Raw genomic sequence first — 16,240 nt, 5'->3', positions numbered from 1 at the left:
TGCTTGCTCGAACTCGAAATAAAAGTAGCCCGTAGGCTTGAACTCGAAGTAATGTATCTCGTAGGCGTAACGGTCGAGTGAGTGCTTGCTTGAACTCGAAATAAATGTAGCCTGTAGGCTTAGTAGTCGAGTGAATGATTCGAACTCGAAGTAATGTAGCCCGTAGACATAATAGTCAAGTGAGTGCTTGCTCGAACTCGAAATAAAAGTAGCCCGTAGGCTTAGTCGTCGAATGAATGATTCGAACTCGAAGTAATGTAGCCCGTAGGCATAATGATCGAGTGAGTGCTTGCTTAAACTCGAAATAAAAGTAGCCCGTAAGCTTAGTGGTCGAGTTTATCTTAATTCTGTTTGCGTAATAAATCTCCAAATATAGGAATGTTTCTTGGATATAAGATGTCGGTAAAGAGGAGAACGTTTTCTGCAAGTCATTATACATTTGTTCATGTTTTGCGTCTGGGTTCGGGCCAACTACATGAGCATGGTTCGTTTTGACCATTTGGCTCTTACACCGTTTTCTATTGGAACCCCGTTGTTGCGAAATAACTTTCTTGCATCAGAACTTGATATATTTGAGGGCTAATGCACACCCAGTATTCGAGCTCGATTGTAAAGAGGCCTCGGATACTATTGTAAGTGCATCACGATCATTGGTTGCCTCATTAAAAACTTTGCCGAAAAACCCATTTGGGATAAAATCGGTCTAAGGGAAAAAGAGTGCAACGCGTGCTTCATATCTAAGACTTCGTATTGAAGGATCCATCTTAGCTCCTGATCGGACTTCTGCAGGGGTTAGTTTTGAAATGTAAATGAATATGGTAGGGTCGTACCTTAGCAGTAGTATCGTTTTAGATGTGACACATTCCAATTGCTTGATAGTTGTTTGTCGTTTATAATGCCGAGCTTGTGTGATCCCTTTCCGACGTTCTCGAGAACATGATATGGTTCTTCCTAGTTCGGTCCTTGTTTTCCTTTGTTCGAATTTCTGGTATTCAGGGTGACTTTCCTTAGCACTAAGTCCCTGGGCTTAAAATGGCGGAGCTTGGTTCTTCGATTATAGTATCTTTCGATTCGTATCTTTTGGGCGACCAATCGGACGAGAGCAGCTTCTCGTTTTTCGTCCGATACTTCGAGGCTAGTGTCCATAGCCTCGTTATTTGATTCTTCATTTGTGTATAGAAATCTGGCACTTGGTTCGCCGACTTCGACTGGTACCAAGGCTTCTGACCCATATACTAATTAGGATGGGGTTGCCCCCGTACTAGATTTTGACATTGTTCGATATGCCTAAAAAACTTCGGGTAGGATTTCTCTCCACTTTCCTTTAGCGTCGTTCAACCTCTTCTTTAGGTTTTGAATGACAGTTTTGTTTGTTGATTCGGCCTGTCCGTTTCCACTGGGGTGATACGGTGTTGATAATATCCTTCTTAATTTGTGATCTTCGAAGAATTTCGTCACGTTGCTGCCAATAAATTGTTTCCCATAGTCACATACTATTTCGGTGGGTATCCCGAATCGACATACGATATGATCCCAGATAAAGTCTATAACTTCTCTCTCTCTTACTTTCTCGAATGCCTGTGCTTCAACCCATTTAGAGAAATAGTCAGTCATAAATAAAATGAATTTAGCTTTACCTGGGGTCGACGGCAGAGAGCCGACAATATCCATTCCCCATTTCATGAATGGCCATGGGGATAGGACTGAGTGAAGTTGCTCTCCGTGTTGATGGATCATTGGTTCAAACCTTTGACATTTGTCATATTTTCGAAAAAATTCCTTCGCATCTTTGCCCATATCGATCCAATAATACCCTGCCTAGATTATTTTTCGGACTAATGGATCGGCATCGGAGTGATTCCCACAAATGCCCTCGTGCACCCCACGTAGGATGTAATCGGTATCTCCTGGACCCAAGCATACTGCCAATGGTCCATAGAATGTCCTTCAGTATAATGTTCCATCTGAAGCCAACGTGAATCGAGCAGCTTTAGTCCGTAGGGCCCTTGAATCTTTAGGGTCTGATGGGAGCTTTCCGTCTTTAAGTATTCAATATACTTATTTCTCCAATCCCAGGTTAAGCTCGTAGAATTTATCTCGGCGTGACCTTCTTCGATCACGGATCTCGAGAGTTGAACGACAGTCCCCGAGCTCAAGTCACCTTCCTCGACCAATGATCCCAAATTCGCTAGTGCATCAGCCTCACCGTTTTGCTCTCGTGGAACATGCTGTAAAGTCCATTGTTTGAAATGGTGCAAAGTGACATATAGTTTGTCCAAATACCTTTGCATTCTATCTTCTCGAACTTTGAAGGTTTTGTTTACTTGACTTACCACAAGCAAAGAGTCACATTTGGCTTCAATGACTTCTACTCCCACGTTTTTAGCTAGCTCGAGACCTGCAATCATGGTCTCATACTCGGCCTCGTTGTTAGTCAACCTAGTAGTTTTAATAGATTGCCTAATAGTGTTACCCGTGGGTTGATTTAAAACTATTCCTAGCCCGGACCCCTTCACGTTCGAATCCCCGTCCGTAAAAAGGGTCCATACCCCCGATGACGTACCCGATTTCAACAGGAGTTCTCTTTTGACTTCGGGTACGAGGGTTGGCATGAAATCGGCCACGAAGTCTGCTAAAATTTGAGACTTGATGGTTGTACGGGGTTGATATTCGATATCATACCCACTGAGTTCAACGGCCCATTTGGCCAATTGGCCTGATAGTTCGGGCTTGTGCAAAATATTACAAAGCGGGTAAGCGGTTAATACGCATATGGGGTGACATTGAAAGTACGGTCTTAACTTTCTAGAGGCGCTTATCAGTGCAAGTGCCAATATTTCTAGGTGCGGATATCTAGTTTCTACTTCTCCTAAGGTCCGACTTATATAATAAACGGGAAATTGCGTACTTTGCTCTTCCCGAACTAGGACACCGCTTACTACGATTTTCGATACTGCCAAGTACAAGCAAAGTTTTTGGTCTGTTTTTGGAGTATGAAGTAGTGGTGGGCTCGATAAATATCGTTTTAGTTCCTCTAATGCATGTTGGCATTCCGGGGTCCAAGCGAAATCATTTTTCTTTTTGAGTAGAGAGAAAAAATTGTGACTACGATCTGATGACCTCGAAATGAATCAGCCTAAGGCTGCAATCTGTCCTGTTAGCCTTTGTATATCTTTCATGCTGTCCACGATGGTGATGTCATCGATGGCCTTAATTTTATCAGGGTTAATATCGATTCCCCGATTTGACACCATGAAGCCGAGGAACTTGTCCAAACCGACCTTGAAAGCACATTTTTCGGGGTTGAGCTTCATGTTGTATTTCCTTAAAATCTTGAACGTTTCCTGCAAATGGGTCAAATGGTCCTCTACGCGCAGGGACTTAACTAGCATGTCATCAATATATACTTCCATTGATTTACCCATTTTTTCTTCGAACATTTTATTTACTAGGCGTTGGTAAGTAGCCCCTGCATTTTTTAGCCCGAAGGGTATCACATTATAACAATATGTTTCATATTTGGTGACAAATGAAGTCTTTTCCTAGTCCTTCGGGTTCATCTGGATTTGATTATACCCGGAATAGGCATCGAGAAAAGTGAGGATCTCGTGGCCGGTCGTGGCATCGATCATGCGATTGATGTTGGGCAACGGAAAAGAATCTTTGGGGTATGCTTTGTTCAAATCCTTATAGTCCACACACATTATAAGTTTGTTCCCTTTTTAGGCACTACAACTACATTGGCTAACCATTCGGGATATTACATTTCCCAAATGAACCCTATCTTGAGAAGTTTGGTTACCTCGTCCTTTATGAATGCGTGCTTTACCTTGGACTGGGGTCTTCTCTTTTGCTTCACCGGTCTGAACCTAGGGTCCAAGCTTAGCCGATGCGTCGTTATGTCCGGTGGGATCCATGTTATATCTAAATAGGGCCAGGCAAATCAATCAATGTTATCGATAAGAAATTAAATAAGTTTCTTCCTGAGTTTGGGGCTCAACCCCGTTCCCAGGTATACCTTCCGTTCGGGCTAATGCTCAATTAGTGTGACTTGCTCCAGTTTCTCAATCGTTGATTTAGTGGCATCGGAGTCATCGGGAATCACGAAGGATCGAGGGATCCTCTGATCATCATCTTCTTCGATCTTCTGGTTATCTGGTTGGGTCAAAGCCGATGTCTGTGATTGCTATTTGATATCTCGTTCCCCTTTTGAGCCCGATCCCTTTACTTGCAAAGGCGAGGATATTGGTTTCTCTTCCGCGACGGCGAATATTTCTCTTGCGGCTGGTTGTTCTCCGTACACTGTTTTGACTCCTCTCGATGTTGGGAATTAGAGGACCTAGTGTAGGGTCGAAGGTACAACTCTCATGTTGTGGATCCATGGCCTTCCGAAAAGGGCGTTGTATCTCATGTCGCCTTCGATCACGCAGAACTTCATTTCCTGGATGGTTCCGGTCACGTTTATTGGTAGAATTATCTCGCCTTTGGTGGTTTCACATGCCATATTGAATCCGTTTAGAATCAGGGTTTCGGGTATGATTTGGTCCCGCAGGCCGATCTGTTATACGACCTTCAATCTGATGATGTTGGCTGAGCTACCTGGATCAATCAATACACGCTTAACTTTAGTTTTATTCATGAGTACGGATATTACCAGTGCATCGTTATGAGGTTGTATGACTCCTTCTGCATCTTTATCATTGAAGGACAAAGTTCCTATGGTGTGTAATCTTGAGTTCGAGATAGCTTTTCTCTCACAATCGATGTCTTAGTGCGTTTAAGCAATGGTCCCTGAGGGGTATCGGCGCCAACGATGATCATGTGAATGACGTGCTGTGGTTCTTCTTGTTCGTTTTTCTTGCCGAAATCCCTATTTTTAAAATGGTTCTTCGCCCTATCGCTAAAAAATTCTCGAAGGTGCCCTTTGTTGAATAACCGGGCTACTTCCTCTCTTAGTTGCCTGCAATCTTCCGTTCTGTGGCCATGGGTGCCATGATATTCGCACATTTGATTGGGATTCCTCTGGGCAGGATCAGTCTGTATGGGTCGAGGCCATTTAGTGTCTTTGATGCGTCCGGTAGCCGAAACGATGGCGGATGCATCAATGCTGAAGTTATATTCCGATAACCGAGGTGCTTCTTTAGATCCGGCAGGCCTATCGAACCTACTTCTATTCATCAGCCCCCGGGACCCTTGATCTCGATCACTTCTTTTGTTATTTTTCCTAAGGTTATGTCTCGATTCACTGACTCTATGGCTTCCGTTTTACAGTTGGTATCGATCCCCGATCGGACCTCGTTCTCGATTAGTATGCCTTCGAACAGTGGGTTCAGACCCCAATTGATCATCTTCGACCCTAATTTTTGATTATTACCGATTGTGCACGTCGGCCCACGTGATGGCTAGGTATTCGATCAGGTTATGCTTTAATCGCCGTGAAGCCATCGAACTTCGTTCGTTCAAACCTTGAGTGAAAGTCTGAACAGCCCAATCGTCTGTGACTGGTGGCAAGTCCATTCGTTCCATTTGAAAACGAGATACGAACCCCATCAGCATCTCGTTATCCTTTTGTCTTACCTTGAAGAGGTCTGATTTCCTTGTTGCAACTTTTATGGTGCCGGCATATGCTTTCACAAAAGAATCTACTAACATGGCGAACAAGTCAATGTAATTTGGTGGTAGGTTATGATACCAAATCATTTCCGCCCTTCGAGAGGGTCTCTCCGAATGTTTTTAACAACACAGATTCGATTTCATCATCTTCTAAATCATTTCCCTTGATGGCATATGTGTAAGAAGTGACGTACTCGTTGGGATTGGTCGTTCCGTTATATTTGGGAATTTTGGACATACGAAATTTTTTGGGGATTGGTTTCGAGGATGCGCTCGAGGGAAAAGGTTTTTGCACGAATTATTTCGAATCCAAACCTTTTATCATTGTTGGAGCTTCCGGGATCTGATCGACCCTAGAGTTATAAGTTTCTACTTTTTTATCGTTAGCTTCGACTCGCTTTGTGAGTTCCTCGAGCAATTTAGCAATTTCGGGAGTAGTCCCCGATTCTTGCTCATTTGACTTCACTATGGATGGCTCCGTTTTGTGGGTGATTTTTCGAGGTGGATTGGGCTCCGACCTGCTTTGTAGCTGGGTTTGGCTCTGCAACTGAGCTATTGCTGCCTGTTGGGGCTTGCAACATTTCGAAAATCATACGCAAGCTAATGCCATTTTCCTCGATGTTATGGGTATCTCGAGCTGCAGATCGAGTTCCACCATGGATGCTATTCTCGGGTTCAGCATGTAGGTTCACCTCAATGGCTACATGCGAATTGATATCTATTGGCACTCCGATTCGAACTCCAACGGCGTTTACAAGTGGTCTTTCAGTACTGGGTGTCAAATTGTTGTTTTCGTCTTGAAGACCGACCCCGTTGTCGATTGGTGAAGCCATTTGATTGATGGTTAGTCGTAGCTAATCCAAAATTTAAGATATTTTCGAAACAAGCACAAAACACAATGGCGTGTTTTTCCAGATTCGTATCAAATAACCACTGTTATCCTTAGCCCCACAGTGGGCGCTAAACTTTTTACCCAAAAAACGGATAGAGTTGAATTTATTCGTAGTTCTAAGGATATGTGATATAGCTTAATACAAATCGTAAGGATAAAAGGAAATATCAAATATGGAACGCAAAGAGTGCAAAATAAACAAAGTTGTAAAGAAGGCAATTTTTAGGACTAAGCAAGATGAATCAGTTTATGAGGCTTAAAAGAGTAACTCTTGAATATAAGAGGATATGGTGCTTGAACTACAATGTGAGCTACTGCCTTTACAGAAATGATAACCCTCCCCTTTATAGTAGAGGGATCTTACTTTAAACATAATTAAAAATACTCAATGGGAGATCCATGATAAACAGCTTTTCCACAATTCCTGCCAAGATACTCTCCTCTAGTGGGATTGCAATGGCTTTTGTCTGTGAGCTCGATCTTGGCTTGAGCTCGATTCTGAATCGATCTCTCGATCTTGGCTTGAGCTCAATTCTGACTCGGAACCTTGAATTAATTCTAGGTCAATGTTGGTAGGTCTCTGGATCATAAGCTTGATAGCTTTACTTTGCATCGTAGTTCGATTTGGATTCGAGCTTGATAATGATATCGAACTCGACATTGATCGGCCCCTCGGATTCGAAGCTTGTTTGTACCATCTTCGGAACCCATGTTGACGTCTCACTTCGATCGATTATCTTTCGAACTTGATCATACGTACGAAGGCTAAAATCTATTTCTACCGTATACAGATAGTCCCCTCGTTTCTTAGGAAGAATGTGGTGAGAAATGATATGATTTTTCAACGGCTCGATCGGATTATAAGCTGACGTTTCCATCGGGCATGATCATGTCGCACGTGATAGTTGTCCCGTCGATTTAGTCTTTCAAGACATTTAATGCATGTCAGACGGTGGTCGGCCACCGCTGATACTGAACCATCATCGCTTAAACCTATAAATAACCATTCCTTTTATCATTTACCACTTTTACATCTTCAATCTTCCAAATTTCCCAAGTCCCTTTTTGTATTCTCTGACTTACCCGCAAATCTATGATTTCTCTTTGCAAAAAGCCTCTCTTCAATTTTACCAAATCTTTTCACTTTCTTTTATTCCTCACCTTTGAATTCAAAAATGGCGAAAACATCACAAGCCATTCCTCAGAAAGAGAAGGCTTCATCTTCACAGTGTGCCGCCGATGAGACACCGGCAGAACCACGGCCTGAGGAGTGCGTTCCTGGGGCGTGTGTTCTTACTTCTAATTTTAAGGTCGATAAAGGCTCATCGGTCCCTGGCCCATGTGAGCCAGTATCGAGGTACATGTGTTCGATAACCGAGAAGCACCTCAAAACGCTAAAGAAATATAGCAATTGGGATAAAAAAGAAATAATAATTCCTACTTTTGACGAAGATATCACCACTTACGTGAAAGGGTTTTTGAATGCGTATACTTACCTTTCAAGTTAGGTCCCCTCGATTCCGTTATTATTGACTTCTGTCGTCAATACCAAATAACCCTAGGCCAGGTCCATCATTCTTTTTGGCGAATCGTTATCTTGATCCGATACTTTATGAACAAAATCGAGGGGATACCGTTCACCATCGACCATCTTATCCGATTATACTGTCCTCGACTTTTTCGAAAAGGGTTAATAAAACTTCAGCGTCGCGCTACCAAGGCTCTGTTCTCGAGCATTGATGAGGACATGGATCGGGGCTGGATGGTCAGGTTTATTCGAGTGAGGACTTCAGACCTGATTCCGACCGAAAAGATGCCCATTCCCGAGGAGTGGAATATGAAACGTAAGTGTGATACTGCTGTTACTTCCTTCTATTTTTTTCTTTCATTTCTTTTCTCATCGATCTCAAGAACTGAGTACGAGCTCTTGTTTCGACCTCCACATACACCGAGCGTTCATGGCGTGATTTGTCAAAGGGTCGGTGGGAAGCCAAAAATCATGGTAATCCCCTTTCTCGTACTCTTTGATAATTCGAACGAGATGCTTTCCCAATATTTTAATAAAATTCTCCATATGCAGGTTTGGGCAAAGATGTGGTTTTGAGGCCCTTGTCCAACGAGAAAGAAACTTTGGCTTCTGTCCTAAAGCCGGTGAAGGAAAATAAAAGGAAAAGAGCCTCTGTTCCCGAAGATCCAAAACCGAAGAAGAGGACGGCTCGTAAGCTGAACAAGAATGCCATTCCTTTGACCGTGGAATCAGTTCTGCGTCTAAGGGATAAAGATAAAGAAGAAGAAAATGATGGGTTCGCGCTGGCGGCCCGAACGAAGAGAACCACCGATGCCCCATCGGCAGCTGGATCGATGATGCTTCATGAGGCTCCGCCTCGAACTGAGGATAAACCGGAGAAAGATTCGGGAGGAATCCCTGAATTATCGTAGATCAAAGACGCATCCCATCGGAGCCAACGGATGGGGGATATGTCTGAAGGGGCCCCTTTTGAATCCCTTCGAACCGAAGAGAATGCTCCAAGTGATTCATTTAGGGCAACAACAATCGAAAATTTGCCCACCTTTCCTGCTTTTTCCGCAGGGGTGATTCGGGAAGCCCAAGCTTTGGGGGCCCTTGATCTAGACAGGCCTCATGATGGAGAGGATCCCTTTCGTGACCTGTTACCGGTATCGAGGACGTTGCCGGTACTAGTGATGAATCGGTTCTTTTTCATGGGGTACAACAAGTTTTGAATCAGGTAACCTTAAAATTATTTTGTCGGTACTACCTTTATGTTTACTTTTCGTTTCTAACTTCGTTTCTTGTTTCTTTGCAGGCAGCAGCAGTTCATCAAGAAGTATGTTCTCGGTCCCAAAATGAGCTGCGTCGATACAAGGCCGACCTTCAACGAGTTACTGATGAGGGGAACTCCCTAAAGCTTCTCTTAGGACAAAGGGAAGAGGAAATAAAAGACCTCCGAGATGAGTTGGCCAAGGCTTACCGAGATCAGACCGATCTATTTGAGCAGGTAATGATACTTTTAAAAACCTATGGGCTTGATACCGGAATGATGGCTAATTTTTCGGTCTCACAGTTGCAGCAAAAAAATGATATGATCAGGAAGCTTCGTGAGGTGGTCGACGTGATAAAAGCGGAGTCTTTGCAGTGGAAAGAAGGTATGGACCGCTTTGCTACAGAGAAAGAAACTGCTCGAGCCCAGTTATCATCGGCCGAAACCCAACTTCAGAGAATGAAGTAAAAAGGCCTAGTTCAAGCAAGAAGAATAGAGGTGCTCGAGGCTCGGTTGGCCTCTGTACTTGCCAAGGCCGAATCTGATGCCGAAAAGGCAAAGGCCGATGCGGATGCACTCGTGGCCGTCTATCGGGCTGATGTTGAAGTTGCCCAGGTCCAAGCAAGAGAGACAGCCGAAACCGCCGATACTCGAGCATATTGGGTCGCTGAACTTGCTAAGTGCCGATCTCGGAGGGAAACCCTCGAGGAGATCCATGCTCGTGGTTTCAACCTCGCTGAAGAGATAAAAAGGGCCAAAGAACTCGAAGTCGATGCTGAAGCCTTGGTTTCCGATGATGATGATGATGACAATGATGATGACGATGGTAGTAAGAGTGGATCCGAGAACGCTGGGAGCCTGATAGAGAAGAGATCGCTCTTGGGGATGACCAGGAAGCTTAGTCCTTAATTTTTACGTTGTGATCAATCATGTAAACAATTTTTATATAGAAATATCCCCTTTTTTGCTGACTTGCTTCTGTTTTGTTTCCGGTTTTGTGACGACTTTATTCACACCTTATGAATGTTTTCATAAGGATTTAAATAACTTAATCAAATTTGGACTTCGTAGCCTCTATAACCGAGCGAGCGCTTATTCAAACTTGAAGTGATGTAGCCCTTAGGCTTATTAGTTGAGTCAATGATTCGAGCTCGAAGAAATATAGCCCGTAGGAATAATGGTCGAGTGAGTGCTTGTTTGAACTCGAAATAAAAGTAGCTGGTAGGCTTAGTAGTCAAGTGAATGATTCGAACTCGAAGTAATGTAGCCCGTAGGCATAATGGTCGAGTGAGTGCTTGCTCGAACTCGCAATAAAAGTAGCCCGTAGGCTTAGTCATCGAGTGAATGATTCGAACTCGAAGTAATGTATCCCGTAGGTATAACGGTCGAGTGAGTGCTTGCTCGAACTCGAAATAAATGTAGCCCGTAGGCTTAGTAGTCGAGTGAATGATTCGAACTCGAAGTAATGTAGCCCGTAGGCGTAATGGTCGAGTGAGTGCTTACTCGAACTCGAAATAAAAGTAGCCCTTAGGCTTAGCCGTCGAGTGAATAATTCGAACTCGAAGTAATGTAGCCCGTAGGCGTAACGATCGAGTGAGTGCTTGCTTAAACTCGAAATAAAAGTAGCCCGTAAGCTTAGTGGTCGAGTTTATCTTAATTCTGTTTGTGTAATAAATCTCCAAATATAGGAATGTTTCTTGGATATAAGATATCGGTAAAGAGGAGAACGTTTTCTGCAAGTCATTATACATATGTTCATGTTTTGCGTCTGGGTTCGGGCCAACTACATGAGCATGGTTCGTTTTGACTATTTGGCTCTTACAACGTTTTCTATTGGAACCCCGTTGTTGCGAAATAACTTTCTTGCATCAGAACTTGATATATTTGAGGGCTAATGCACCCCCAGTATTCGAGGTCGATTGTAAAGAGGCCTCAGATACTGTTGTAAGTGCATCACGATCATTGGTTGCCTCATTAAAAACCTTGCCGAAAAATCTATTTGGGATAAAATCGGTCTAAGGGAAAAAGAGTGCAACGCGTGCTTCATATCTAAGACTTCGTATTGAATGATCCATCTTAGCTCCTGATCGGACTTCTGCAGGGGTTAGTTTTGAAATGTAAATGAATATGGGAGGGCCGTACCTTAGCAGTAGTATCATTTTAGATGTGACACATTCCAATTGCTTGATAGTTGTTTGCCGTTTATAATGCTGAGCTTGTGTGATCCCTTTCCGACGTTCTCGAGAACATGATATGGTCCTTCCTAGTTCGGTCCTTGTTTTCCTTTGTTCGGATTTCTGGTATTCAGGGTGACTTTCCTTAGCACTAAGTCCCTGGGCTTAAAATGGCGGAGCTTGGTTCTTCGATTATAGTATCTTTTGATTCGTTGCTTTTGGGCGGCCAATTGGACGAGAGCAGCTTCTCGTTTTTCGTCCGATACTTCGAGGCTAGTGTTCATAGCCTCGTTATTTGATTCTTCTATTGTGTATAGAAATCTGGCACTGGGTTCGCCGACTTCGACTGGTATCAAGGCTTCTGACCTATATACTAAGGAGAACGGGGTTGCCCCCATACTAGATTTTGACGTTGTTCGATATACCCAAAGGACTTCGGGTAGGATTTCTCTCCACTTTCCTTTAGCATCGTTCAACCTCTTCTTTAGGTTTTGAATGACAATTTTGTTCGTTGATTCGGCCTGTCCGTTCTCACTGGGGTGATACGGTGTTGATAATATCCTTCTTAATTTGTGATCTTCGAAGAATTTCGTCACTTTACTGCCAACAAATTGTTTTCCATTGTCACATACTATTTCGGCGAGTATCCCGAATCGACATACGATATGATCCCAGATAAAGTCTATAACTTCTCTCTCTCTTACTTTCTCGAACGCATGTGCTTCAACCCATTTTGAGAAATAGTCAGTCATAAATAAAATGAATTTAGCTTTACCTGGGATCGACGGCAGAGAGCCGATGATATCCATTCCCCATTTCATGAACGGCCATGGCATATGTGCTTGTAACTTCCTGGATCTTTTTCTTGTCTTTTTATATCTATATTTAATGATGTTTTAACAACCCCCTCCCCCTTGTATATAAAGTTGTTTCTCATGTGGAGACACTCAACATTGACATGGAATATGTGCTTGTAACTTCCTGGAACTTTTTGTTGTCTTTTTATATCTACATTTAATGATGTTTTAACAATCCCCTCCCCCTCGTAAAGTTGTTTCTGTTGGAGAATGCAAATATACCTTTATTTATCAGTGAGAAGCTTTTCTTTTGCCACTGTAAAGCTACACTTTGATAGGGTCGTGCTGTTGCTTTTTTTTTTGTGTGGCAAATGAGCTCTGAAAGAAAAGGATGGTTGAGCTATCACTGTTTACTTGGGTTGCCTGTTTACTTGGGTTGCATGTTTACTTGGGTTGCCTGCCATGAATCTTTTTGATAGGAACAACCCATTATAATCATTTTCGAAGTACTGTTATGATTAGTTGGTTCTGAATATTTTCTGTGCTGGACACTTTTTCTATGAAATCATCAATTTCCGTAAGGCTGACCTGCATTTGGTCCTGATTAATTTCTCTGTCTCCAGTATAATATTTCCTTCCGCTGCTTTGAGTTAAGATATTCGGTCGAAGAGAATAATATTGATCTGCAGAGTTGGATTTCAAGCTTTGTGTTACCCAACCTCAAGAATATTAAGATTGTCAACTCCTTCGGGGTGTGTTTGAAGAACGAATTCAGATGGGGCTTTGACAAGCTTTTCAAACTTTCAGAACTTCTGTTAAAGAATGCAACGGTTTTGCAGAAGTTCGTTATCATATCAAAGAAAACAAAATGTGAGAGATGTTTAATGAACTGTGTGTCCAGATTCTTATTTCGATTGGCTGAGAAGTTGTTAGGTTGCCAAAGATCCTCCAACAATTCCGTGATTATATTCCAGGAGTGAGATTTCCATGACTTGACTACAAATTGATAAGCTGCTCATGCAGTTGTGAATCTTTAACTTCTCTATGTAACAAATGATTATCCTTTTGTATTTACCCTTATGGCATACCAAATATTATGGTATCTTAGTTTCTCATGAAGCTTTTGTTTGTTCCGTATTAGATGTCGTGCATGTGCATTGAAATTTTCTTGCTACTCTTATTTCCTGGCCATAATAACATGAGCAGATCTACAAGCCAACTTTTTAACGATAAGTAGCATCATAAAATTATCTCTGCGTGGCCTATAGGTTACGAGTTCGAGTCGTTGAAGTATCCATTATTGCTTGCATTAGGGTAAGCTGTCTACATCACACCCCTTGGGTACGACCCTTCCCTGGACCCTGCGTGAATGTGGGATACCTTGTGCACCGAGCTGTCCTATTTGTTTTTTAGCATCATGAAATTATTGTGTTTTGCTACCTTGCTTTGTGAATTGCAGCAAGATCTATAATTGCGAAATAGTTTCTTTTTTGGGGTTTTTTTGTGAATAAAGATGTCTAAATTTTTACCTCTAATAATATGTAGCAGTTGTGATGTTAAGGTCATTGTAAGAATATAAATAAATCTATATGTTTGATTCGTCTGAAATCTCCATTTTCTGCCTGGCACAGCTTACAAGGGGTTGTAAAAGATTTTGGTGAAACAACACCTCTCTTAATAAATGTCGTGAAATTTTTTAACCCAGGAAGGCCTATCAATGACAGAGTTGCTGAATATGGACCAATTTTCTGTAGATATACCACAAATTGAGGGGTGAGTACCCTAAGGTACCTTAGAGAAGACTAGTTTGTAATAATTACGGTGCACGTAAATGGATATTCACACTTAGATTGGTTGCTTATGAAAAATTATACACAAGGGACAGGCTGGCAAAAATGGGGTCTACTGTCCAACCAACTATGCCCTTTGTGTAACTTAGAGAAAGAAAGTATAGACCATTTGTTCTTCAAATGTGGGGTGGCTGCTGAGATATGACACAAAATGTAACATTGGCAGAGAATCTCTAGACAAGCAATGGGATGGAATGATGAGAGGAATTGGGCTATAACTCACTTTAATGGGAAGAGCTCTAGTGCAGAGGTGTTTAGAATGGTGTTAGCAAGCATCCACTATGTTTGGCAAGAAAGAAATCAAAGAGAATTCACGAGCAATCAAAGGCCTGCTGATATCATCACCAAGTTGATTGTCCAGGACGTGATCTTCCGAGGGAGTATGAGGCCAAGACTGGTAAGGAAGCTGCAAAGTCTTAATTTTTATCCATGAGCCTGTATTGTTAAGAGTAGTCTAGTTGATATTAGTTGCTATGCTGGAAACTTGGGCTATTTGCCCAACTTCTTCTTTTTTCTCTTTTTTTGAGCTGTACATATCTTTACTTAGTAAATAAAAGTTTTACTTACCAAAAACAAATGTCGTGAAAAATAGTTTTGTTTGTGTTTTCCCTTTGTTTTAACAGAACTACGATTTTGGGTTTGGTTGAACCAAATATATATATATATATATATATATATATATATATATATATATATATATATATATATATATATATATATATATTTGTGTATGGTCAAAATCGAGTTTTCCCTTTGTATAACTAATCGAGACTGGAACATGATAGACCAAGGTTCAACCTCGTGTAATATCGAGCCATGATGCGAAGTTAGGTTGCCAAGCTCGTGACCCAGAGACCGATCAAGATCAAGATCGGCCAAGATCGAGATCGAGCAAAATAGACCGATCAAGATCGAGCGAAATAGAGACCGATCAAGATGGAGATCGGCCAAGATCGAGAACGAGCAAAATAGAGATAGAGCGAGACCGAGGAAAGCTTATCTAGCCAAAAAATAGAAAAGCCGGAATATCCGCAATTGGGCGGGAATCTCGACAGAAATCCCGGCGCATATCAAGGAGAGACCAATTAATTAACATATCATAAGATTCCTTATTGTATTTAGAATTATATTAAGAGTAGGATTTCCCTATTATATAAAGGGGGTCTAACCATTTGTAAGGGGGGATTTTTATGAAATATAAAGCAATATATTGCCTTTCTTCTAGTTTTCAATATTTAGTCATTTTGTTCTTGTATCAGTTTATTCTCCACTTGGTTTAAGGGTGGTCGAACTTGAGGGCCAAGGCTAATTGATTCATTTGGTTTGTATTTATTTCGTATACAGTTAATTTCAATACTAATATATATATTTTCTTAATTTGTACCAAGTTATATCACGTATCCTTAAAACCACGTATAAATTTAATTGTTATCCATTTTTCGGATAAACAGTTTGGCGCCCATCGTAGGGCTAAGAATAATAGTAGTTATTTCATACAAATCTCTATAAAACACACAATTTTACACTTGCTCTTTGAAGTGTCTTTGATTTCAGACTAAAAATGACGAGCTCTCAATTACTGCCCCTGCATATCGACAACGGATATGGCCATCAAGGTGAGAATAACAATGTGAGTCTCGGTAATGTAAGGCCACCCGCTGACCCTGTTGGGACTCGGGCCGTGGATTCGATTGGCGTTAATTCACATATGGCCATCGAGGCGGACCAGCATACTGGTCCCGAAAACAGCGTCCATGGTGGAACCCGATCTGTAGCTCGAAATACCCAAAATATTGGAGAAGACGGGATCGACCTACATATAATCTTCAAAATGCTGCAAGCTCAACAGGTGGTAATAGCTCAGATATGCCACCGGTCACAGAGCCAAACCCAGGCACCGAGCGGGGCTGAGCTCGGTCCACCCCAAGAAGTCACCTACAGAACAGGGCCAACCGTGGTAAGGTCAAATGAACAAGAATCGGGGACTAACCCCAAAATTATAAAAATGCTCGAGGAACTAACAAAGCGGATAGAGTCAGGGGAAAAGAAGATCGAAGCAAACGACAAGAAGGTGGAAACTTATAACTCCAGGGTTGATCATATCCCAGGGGCACCACAAATAGTGAAGGATTTG

At 42.0% G+C, this 16,240-nt stretch overlaps 1 protein-coding gene across 1 annotated transcript; it reads left to right on the top strand.

Annotated features, from left to right (window-relative positions):
- The first annotated feature begins 8,318 nt into the window (after window positions 1–8,318).
- On the top strand, window positions 8,319–10,194 carry LOC138910204 (uncharacterized). The gene is made up of 5 exons (XM_070201428.1): window positions 8,319–8,349; window positions 8,586–8,656; window positions 9,331–9,522; window positions 9,589–9,749; window positions 10,038–10,194. Exons 1-5 carry the CDS (start codon window positions 8,319–8,321, stop codon window positions 10,192–10,194), a joined length of 612 nt encoding a protein of 203 aa, XP_070057529.1.
- Window positions 10,195–16,240: the final 6,046 nt, after the last annotated feature.

Source organism: Nicotiana tomentosiformis, chromosome 4 (genome assembly GCF_000390325.3).
Source record: "Nicotiana tomentosiformis chromosome 4, ASM39032v3, whole genome shotgun sequence".
Classification (NCBI taxonomy): Eukaryota; Viridiplantae; Streptophyta; class Magnoliopsida; order Solanales; family Solanaceae; genus Nicotiana; species Nicotiana tomentosiformis.
The sequence above is the reverse complement of the archived record's forward strand: the minus strand, read 5'-3'. Positions and strand labels throughout refer to the sequence as shown.